Source organism: Gossypium arboreum, chromosome 5 (genome assembly GCF_025698485.1).
Source record: "Gossypium arboreum isolate Shixiya-1 chromosome 5, ASM2569848v2, whole genome shotgun sequence".
Taxonomy (NCBI): domain Eukaryota; kingdom Viridiplantae; phylum Streptophyta; class Magnoliopsida; order Malvales; family Malvaceae; genus Gossypium; species Gossypium arboreum.
Genome location: NC_069074.1, coordinates 78,058,029 through 78,068,854, shown reverse-complemented (window position 1 = coordinate 78,068,854; position 10,826 = coordinate 78,058,029). Strand labels below are relative to the sequence as shown.

At 31.8% G+C, this 10,826-nt stretch overlaps 1 protein-coding gene across 1 annotated transcript; it reads right to left on the bottom strand.

Moving 5' to 3' along the window:
* Positions 1 to 213: 213 nt before the first annotated feature.
* Positions 214 to 2,467, bottom strand: LOC108453685 (stearoyl-[acyl-carrier-protein] 9-desaturase, chloroplastic-like). Its single transcript, XM_017751946.2, has 3 exons — positions 2,117 to 2,467; positions 1,250 to 1,754; positions 214 to 1,066 (listed from the first exon to the last, which is right to left on the bottom strand). The coding sequence occupies exons 1-3, from the start codon at positions 2,239 to 2,241 to the stop codon at positions 506 to 508; spliced, it is 1,191 nt and encodes a 396-aa protein (XP_017607435.1). The 5' UTR covers positions 2,242 to 2,467; the 3' UTR covers positions 214 to 505.
* Positions 2,468 to 10,826: the final 8,359 nt, after the last annotated feature.

Genomic DNA, 10,826 nt, shown 5'->3' with positions numbered 1-10,826 from the left:
CAGAAACAAATAAATACCTATGATTATACATAAATCAAATAAAATAAATGCAAAGCGTAACTATTTAAAATTTGCCATTCGCTAAGCCTAATTTAAAGAGCAAACCTGAACAGATTAATATCATGAAGAAAGATATGGTTATAAAAAAAGTTAAATAAATAATGGCGTAAACCAAATTTTGCCATTCAAAACTAAGCCTAATTTAAGATGCAATTTCTTATTGCAAACAAACTGCTGCTGCTGCTGCTGCTGCAGTATTATGTCATCTTTATCATCAATGATACCAACAATGTTTGCTTCTCCAAGAACACCTACACGACACAGCACATGCTACTCGTACATGATATGACAGACAGACGCTACATCTAATACAACAAAACATCTAAAACTACTAAAGCCAGGCACTATTCCTCTTACACACACACCAGCACCATTTCATCAGAATACAAAGACAAGTTGAATTCAGCTTCTTCAAGTTGGTTTCCTCGAGTGCATTTCAAGACCTTTAGAGCTTCACTTCTCTATCAAAGATCCAACTGAATGGAATACGGGGTGCTTCCTTGGCCTTTTCTTGTGCTCTCTCCTCCAGCCTTCTAATTCTCGAAGAAAGTGCACACACATAGTCCTGAGCTTTACGCCCCTCGGCTGAAAGGCCAGTTAGCTCCTTTACCTTCCATCGATCCACCAGGTGCTCTACTATATCAACATAGTCCTTGGCAGTGTAAACCCCGATCCTTTGGGCGACAGCTGAGTAGTGGTCAAATAGGTTGTAATCTCGGCCATCATAGATGAACTCAGCTGGCATGGTGATTTTCTTCCTCATCATGTCAGCAAATGCCCGAACTGTTTCATCAGGATCAATCTCAAACAGCTTTTCAACGATTTTGGTATAGGCTGTCTCGTGGCGCTTCTCATCTGAGGCAATGCTACCGCAAATTTGAGCCAATTTAATATCCCCGTACTCCTTGGCGAGCCTGCCTGTATTCCCATGGGAGATAAAAGTTGCCCTTTCTTGGAACGAAGTGTATATAAATCCTCGATAAGGACTATTCTCTGTATGAGGATCCTATCGTTATACAGAAGAAAGAGTTTAGTTTAACAATGACAGATTGGAACATGTATAAATGGAAAATATGACATCTTTTCCTGCATGCTTGTCTGTTTTCCTTTCTTTGTGTGTGAAAATAGTAATGAAATGTCAATCACTCAATCAATCTCCTAAACTGCATGGCAAGTATGTTATTCTTACCATTCCCGATCCAATCAAGTACTGGATTGTCTTCTCAATTTGCCTCATGTCCACTCTCCCAGACAAATAAAGATACTTATTAAGCAGATCACCATGCCTGTTTTCTTCAGCAGTCCAAGCCCTGGTCCAAATGGCCCAAGGGGTAAGGCTGGCACCTGTCTCATCACGAGTTCCATCCAAGGTATTAAGCATTGTTTGATAAGTTGAAAGGGCTTCCTCAGTGATCATATCACCAACCAAAACTACAAAGTAATCATCTGGGATCTCCTTTGCCCTTTCCCTAAGCTCTTTCACCTGTTCATGAAATCCATCAGAATTAGGATCCAGAAGAAAGTCGGCGGGTTGCCAACATTTCTCAACTGGTTTGAGGTGAGTCAGAATGTTGTCCTCAGCCCAGCTCTCCAAAGATTTAAAGATCTCAATCTTGTAAGGCGGCATGGAGTGGGTGATCAGAGCAGGCACCTCCCTTGGAGGCGTGAAAGGCTTTTTCAGATTCCCAACCTCTCTGCGTTCAGTAAAAAACCAATTTTGGGATTATTTTAATTCTCATACTTAAACATCATACATGTCACCAAGGATTCAAAGACAACAATATCATAATTTTTAAAACCTCTAACCTCATCATAACAATGATTAGAGGCCATTACACATCAAGAACGCTAATATCGTAAGACATCATAAAAGAAAGTCTTGAAAGCCATGTTAGTGAGACAAAATAACAAAAACCCAGATAAAAAATCAGCTTTAATTAAAAGGAAAAGAAAAAGAAAAGAAAAAAGTCAAGATCCATGAGTTAACGACAAAACAATCAAGTTATTACAATAATGAATAAAACGCCAGCCAAAAAAGGAAAGAAAGGATACTAACTTGGAGCAAGAAGGAATGGTGGAGATCATGGAAAACTTGGGAGATCTGAGGGTGGTCTTTGGTGGAAGAGCAAAACAAGGGAGTTTCTGAGATTTCGAGGCTATGAGATTGAAATTCAAAGCCATTGTTTTCCCTTTCTGGTTATTGGGCTTTGATTTTTGTTCTGGAAAACCTTCCCTGATTCCCTCACTCACACTCACACTCACACTCACAGTGGGTGATCTGCTTTGATTTCCTTTTGGAATCAATGTCCTGTTAATATTCTAGGACGCCAAAATATTGCTTAAAATATTGCAGAATCTGCATGTGTTCCGTCCAGCCCGCCCCTACACGTGACTTTGATATGGGATCCAAATATTTGTGTATTTTACTATATAAATACTGCATACTAATAAATTTTATAAGTATTTTAAGGGTATTTGATAATAGAAAATTAACATTTTATCAAATAAATTAATCATTAGGTGGCCAAAACAAAAAAATAATAATAAGGATAGTCTCGATAAAAATAAAATAATAGTTATTTAAATATAAAACGCAGTTTGCTATATGAATATTTTTAAAATAAATTAAATTAAGAATATCTCACTTTCATAGTATTGCTTTATAAACTTGTGAATATACTATTTGCTTCAAAGTTACACCCAATTATTATTTTACTATTTAAAAGAAATTTTTATCACTTTGGTACTTACAAGTTTTCAACCCATTATAAGTTTACCTCAACTGTTTTAACACCTTTAAAAAAGAAGTTACATGTTCAGCTCACTCATATTTTATTTTCCTAAAATAAATTTTAAAAGGTAAAAAATAGAAAAATTCTTAATTTTAAAAAATTAGAAAAGAAATATAGAATTATATAAAATTTCCATAAATTAAATATATTCATTTTTATTTTTAAAATACATAAAACACAAAAATTGTCAAAAATTTAGAATAATCTAAAAAATTAACAAATAAAAAATATATGCAAAGTTATATAAAATTTCCAGAAATTAAAAACATTTAAAAACATAAAATTCAAAAAGAGCGAAAATAAAAAATCAATTTCTTTTCCTGATTTTGGTTATTCATATTTTAAAGCTTTTCATTTTTTCTGATTTTATAAAAAGAAAAGAAAACTGAGGTTTTCTGTTTTTTTTTGACAATTTTGTATTTTCTCACTTTTTAAATTTATGTGTTTTAGAAAGAAAATTATATTTTTTACTTTTTAGAAATTTTATATAAATTTTCATATATTTTAGAAAATTATATATTGTTAATTTTGTTTTATGTATTTTCAAAAATAAAATAAATATTTTTAATCTCTGAGAATTTTATATAATTCTATTTTTTAAAATTGAGAATTTTTCTTAACTATTTTCTAGTTTTATTTCTCTCATTTTTCCTTTTTTTAATTTATTTCAAGAAAATAAAAATTGAGAGCGCCGGATTTTAGTGGTGTAAGAAAACGATAGTTTTGGAACTTTATTTTGATGATTGAGTTCATAAATATTATTAATTAATATTTACGAGTTTATTTTTGAATTTTATTAAATTTTGGTTTATAAATTCTTATTTAATTGATAATTAATTAAGATACAAGTGTATTAACCCTACAGGCTATAGTGTCGAAAAATGAGGTATCGAGACCTCGTTCCCGTAAATTGAAACCATAAATTTTGTTATTAAATATTTACAGAGTTTTTATATAAGTGAATTGAAGTTTTGAGTAGGTAATTTTACTGAATAAGTGACTAACCCAGATACCAGGACCAAATCGTAAAAATTACAAAAGTTAACTTATTGAGATTTTAATTGTTTAGGGACACTTATAAGAGTTGTCACACCCAAGTCTTTGGGAAAATTAAAATGTTGAAGCGCATTCCTACCTGAGCCTTTAATTGATTCTATTTTATGCTAATGTATCTAACTTGATCCGGGTGAGCATCACAAATTATCTTAATCAGTCATTGCATAATTTTTTTTACAATTAAATTTAGGATTTTATTCATTTAAAAGGCTAAGCCCAAAATATCACTTATAGATCCTAATAAAAACAAACAGCTCTTTAAATAAACCAAAAAAAAATATCCTAAATCAACCTACACCTAGAAAGCCCACTTAAAAAAATAAACAACCAAATATTTTCCTAAAACAAAACCCTAGCTTAGCCTCCTCTCCTTTTGTTTTCTACCCAACTTTCCATAACTAGCCATTTCCCCTTGTTCAAGCATTTTCAAGAAAAAAATTAAGCACCGCCTGTAACACCTTGTACTTGGCCTAGTTGCCAAGCCCGAATATCAGGACGCCACACCAACGTTTCATGCTATATACAACAAGTAAAAGCTCATTCAAATGAAACGTCTTCCATTTAAGCATTTGTATAGTTTTTAAGTCAATCTAACCCTTTAGTTATCATTGTTACATGCTATTCATACATCAAATAGTCTTATAATAATAGTTAATCATGTATTGGGACCATTAAGCAAAAATCCTAAAACTGTCACATAGGTATTGATACTTAAGGTGTAGTATCAATATTTCTCTCAAGTGGCATCGATACCACTTGGAAAATTGATGCCAAACTTGCATTATGTTTCTCGCACAAAAAGCCAAAGTCTCGAAAATTATCAGTACTTTTCGAAAAGTATCGATTATTTTAGTATCGATACTCGTGATAAGGTATCGATACCAAATTATGCTACTGACTTTCTACACTTTAAAAAATCATGAAGGTATCGATATTAAAACCCAAATATCGATACCTTTGCTCCAGACATAAAAAATACAACAATTTCGAACATATAACTCATACAAAATTGTGTCTAATCATCATGCATCATTCATTTCATCAAATGTGCACCAAAATGTCCAAAATAACAGTCCAAAATTTCATAATAATGACTGAGCAAGAAACCAATAACTCAAATTTAAAGTATGTAAGTCCTAAGGCATAATAATCATGTAAACAACTTAAAAGTTATAGCAAAGCCAACATGTAGTTTACCTGCACATTGCCTTATTCCCAAATAAAAAAATGAATAGATAATAAACACCTACGAAGTAACACAAAGACTTGCTTGGATCACTCCTTGAGAACCACACTGCTCACATCGGCACACAACTAATCTGTAATGGTTTAAGAAGGGAATAGGTGAGCTTAACAAGCTCAATGAATGCCTAGAACAACTACCATGCAAGCAGTTCATCAAGAATTGGTGAAGCATATAAGTAGCATAATTATAACAACCTTAACTTAGTTAACACATTTTACATATTTTGCATATTCAATAGCCTATTTACAAAGTAAATATATTCACATTCATGCATACATCGCAATACATACAAACATATTTACAATTTACAATTTAAGATAATTTGGCACTTGAGCTATGAAACGTAAAAGTAGGCACTATCACTGGTCATAGGATACATGGATCTCCAACACACCTCATAGACTCATAAAGTAGAACACGTCCCATAAGTGAAGCATATAGCTCACACTCTTCTTATTTCCCCTCCCATGTCCCGTTGAATGGAGCTTAGGTCACATTTTCTTATCCCTCCAAATGTCCCAAAGCCTCAATGCCCAAAATCACATATACATATAAATGAGTACTCACAATCCTATGTAATGTCAACTATATCCAATGGTCTCAAGTGTCACAAGGCCAAAATATCTACTATTAAACACACATATATTGCTTACCGATTTTCTAGTCATTGCTACTGCATATTTGCATCATAAGAACAATATTATTTCTAACACTTAGATTGTTTGACAAGTCCAGATATGTAATTCCACAATAATAATCATGAACACATAACACATGTAATGGCATATCATCTTAATACACATTTTCACAATTCAATGAGCACATAATATAGAAGATAAACATGAGCACAAGAAAACTTACACTCGAAATATAGAGTAAGGGTTTATGCTACAACAAAATTCCCTAACAACGCATTGAATCGTGTCCAGAAGCAGCTAATCTGAACACTCACCAATTCGTTTTAGCCGAAAAGCCAAAAACTCAAACTAGCCTTTTCTAGCTCATAGATGGTCCTAGCGAATCTGAAACTTCAACACAACAAGAACACATTTAGAAATTAGCTAATGACTCGCCACAAGCAACCAAAAACATAAGCCTAAGCTATGTCCCTATGTAACCGAAACATTTTACATAGAAAGCTTCATATTTGAATATCTCAGTCTATAATCAATATTTTTGCCTAAAACCAATTTTGTTCATCTTATAATTCGCCTACAACTAATTCCTAAACTTTAAACTACACAAAACTACACAATTCACGGTATCTGACATTTTTTTACAAGTTTTGACTATTTTCACGAAAATTCATTAAAACTCAAGAAATCTTTAACGAAACTTCAAAACAAGTTTAGGGAACTCTTAATCATGTCAAACCTATTGATTAACACTTTGAAATCACATTTTTACTAGAAAATCTAAAATTCACCATTAACGATTCTATTTTCGACTTTTAATCAAAACATGTGATTTAGCTGCTAAAAATTTAGTTTCAAAGGCCTAATAACATTAAAAACTAATGTTTAGACTATTGGTTACCTTTGATAGAAGAAAAAAAAACTTTTGTCGAAAACCTGGAAAACTCACACGTGAGGAAAATGATGATTTCAATGGGGATTTTTGGGTGTTTTCTTGAAATATTATGGAGGCTTAATGTTAGGGAAAGTGAAAGACTTCAAGAGTATGGACTTTGGGATTAAAAAATTGATTGGGAGAAGCTTTTTCAAGTAAGGGACGACACAAACAATGCAAGGGAGAAAACTAACGTGAAAACTGTTGATGGGGGCAGATATTAGGTTCAATTTTAAAATTTGGTCTAATTGCAACATAAACACTCTCAATTTTGACCATGTTACAAATCAATCCTTTTTCTAAAATTAAAGGTTTCTAAAACACTTTTTCAAAATTTGATTTGTCCTTTTAAAAACTTGTCGAAACCTTCCTTTTAAAAGGAGATCATTTAAAAAAACGGGTTCGACTTTTTGAAAAATGAAAAATGGGAGTCACCACCAACCTTTTTAGGTGCGATTGGATCACCTTATAAAATATTTTGGTCTACGAAATTATGAGAAAACGGGCACGGAAGTCGGCTACGTACAAGGAAGGGTTAGCACCCTCGCAACGCCCAAAATTGGTACCAAATTGAATAGTTTTATCTTAATGTCAAAAACTTGAAATAATTCAAAATAAGATCCCTTTTTTTAAAAAAAAAATCGGTACGGTTTGAGTTTAAAAACCGAGAATCCTTCACTCTAAAAGAACACGAACATCACATCCATCATGATAGGACACGATATTCTCAAACTTTTATACTGAAACCACCTCGTAATTTAGAAAAATTATTTAGAAGGATACCTTAGGCATTTAGACAAACAGGAAATCGCAACCCACAATGTTAGGGCACTATTTCTCGAATTCCTAAATACGAAAAGTATTACTTCAAAAAAAGATCCTTTTGGGTATAAAATTTCTTTAAAAACAGTGATGCATTTGACAGGTTACAAGATATCAAAATAATAAAAATCATATACGCTTTAATACAAATATAACCTAAAAGCTAACATCACAACATACATTAATATTTTATAATCATAAATCTTTATACATTAATATTTCATGCGAGAATACAACATAATAAACAATGAGGATAAGATATATAATCATACTTTATGAAAATATAACTTACATAAATAATTTTCATGCAAACATATAAAATCAATGATAACAAATAACTCGTGTAATGAATTTACATATTTAAACAATTAACACAAATATATTAATAACATATGAACATATATGAAAAATAAAACTTAGGAAGAATCACATATTTAGCACAATGAATAATAAACGGAAATTTTAAAGTGCTTAATACATACTAAAAACGATATATAATATATATAAAATAATTGAACTTTATAATAACAACATACTACATGTTTAATACACATAAATATAATGCTTAATAATAATTTATAAATTTCATAATAGTGTAATAATATATTAATAGTATAAATATATATATATAATAAAATAACAAATAAAATAGAATAGAAAAAATAATGTAATGATAAATGAATTTTAAATATTTAATAATAATATATATAAAAAACATAATGTTTAATAATAATTTATAAAATTTTAAATTATACATGATAATATGTAATAAGATATAAATATATGATAAAATATAAAATAAAATAAAATAATATAATATATAATGTATATTAAAACATAAGATAATATAATATATATATAATAATATAAAATATAAAATAATATATACTAATAAATAATATAATATATAAATATACTTGAAAATAACAAAATAATATACAAATAAATAAATTTTATATGTATAAATAAATAATAAATAATATTTAAAATAAATAAATTTAAGAAAAATGATTAAAATTAGCAATGATCAAAACTTTAGGGCTAATTAAAAAAATAAAAAAAAATAAAAAGAATTTTGGGCTTTCTAGAACGCGCGTTAAAAGTTGAGGGACTCATTGGGAAATTAGGCCTTATCCCCGAAACGACATCGTTCCCAGAATAGGCCTCAAATGAGCTGTTAGGACTCTGTACTCTCCAGTCGACTGTTGGTTGCTTTTAGTGTAAAATGTATTCGATTTTTATTGAATCTCTGTGTAAAAAAAAAGTGTATACAAATTAAAAAAGAGGGGTTTTATAACCCCTAGCTACATTTTTGGGAAAGAATCTTTCGATTTCTTTCCTTGTTTGCCTCTTTTCTGTCGTAGTTCTTTCCTGCTTTTGCAGGTAATGACAAAAATCCGGCGATGAATAATGACAATCGGGCACTGATGACGATTCACTGGTGCACTGATTGGGGCAATGACGCTGGCATTGATTTGCACGTTGACTACGGCGCGATTCGGGGCCGAAGTCACGAGGTGAGGCGAAGAGGCGTGTCTGTTGAGATGCTTGCGACGCCTAGAGTTTCTGAAACCCTGGGTCTTCCGTCCTTGACTTGTGGTTTGGGCCTCTTGGGCTTCATTGAGTTGGGTCAGAGTCTAACCGGGTGTAGGCTTATTGGGTTGCAACTGGGCATAGGGTTTAGGTATTTAGGTCAAATATAAATAGGTAATGGACTGTAAATGTAAATGAATTTTGGGCTTTGTACATGGACTGTATAAACTTTATTATTTTTTATGGTTTTGTTTTACTTATTCATTCAATTACGGGCCCGGGCAGAAATGGGCTACTACAAAACTATAGTAAAAAAATTACCGATATACCATGTCGCATAATTCCGAACACCATAAGCCTAAAATTCCTAAAATATCCCTAAAACTCCTAGGCTATATTTTTTGGTGTAAGACCGCGTATTATTTTTTTAATGTATCTACTCCTCCAGTTTGCAAGATTATTATCTCTCCTTTCTTCCCTACGACAGTTCCAGATCTCTAGCATCTTTTGTCGCTGCCACTAACACCATTTTAGGTAGCCATCCTTCCATGTAGGTACTTCCGTTAAGCTTTAGAGGTTCCTTCGCTACTGCATACACCGTTTCATTCTCTTTTCTTCCTATCAATCTAAATCTGCATTAGTTGAATTTTTTGCTAAAAGTTTTGATATCTATAATGTACATAGTTAACATTGATTTATCATTTTCCTTCCTCTGTAATTTTTTAATAATGTTGAGGGTGTCTCCTTCCACCACCACCCTTCGGTAACCTAGATCCAAACCCATTCTTACTACTTGTAGGCAAGCGAAAGCCTCTACTATAAATGTCGTAGGGATTCGATTATTGACTTCCGATCTACAGTTAAGTATTTTTCCTTTTGAGTCCCTACAAACAATGCCAATTCCAAATTTAAATGTTTGTTTATCAAAGGCCCCATCAAAGTTTATTTTGATTTCGTCTAGTTTAGATAGCCTACACCGCTCTTCTACTACCCTTTGACTTGGTAATCTGTGATTTACCTCTTCCCATTCCCTCAGATATTTACAAATAAAGAAAATTGTATCCTCCACTGATTGGACCTTTTTCTCGTGCAAGATTTTGTTTCTCCTCAACCATATTGCCCAAATGCTGCCAAAAAAATAGTCTTATTCTATATTCTTGTTGTATTGTTAAGTAACTCTCTTATCCACTGTTGATATCTCACTTCCTCATCTCCTTGTATAATTTGAAACCCTAACTCTTTCTATATGTTTTTTACTATAGCGCAATCTCTGAATACGTGTTCCGTCGATTTTGTCTCTACTTTGCAAGAAGGGAATATAGTTGTGTTACAGATCTTCTTATAGTGTAGGCTGCCCATAATTGGAATCTATCCATTGTACACTCACCAGTTTGTAATCTTTATTTTTCCTGGAAAGTTTGTTTGCCATAGTTTTTTATAGAAGAGTTTATCAATGTTTGTATAATTATTTGTATCATTATCAAGGTTAGGTTCCTCTTTTGTCAACCATCTCTACCCACTTCTTCCTATATATTCTCCTAATGGTTCACCACTCTAAATTCTAGTGTCATCTTGTTTGTATTGTGCCAAAGGAATTCTGAAAATTGCAGTAGCCTTCTCACTTACGAATAAACTGGTAATGGTTTCTTCCTTCCATTGATTTTGGTTAGGATCAATTAGGTCTAGTACTATTTCAACTCTATGGTTCCTAGCTGATTCTTTAATTCTATATTCCTCCAATCCAAGAA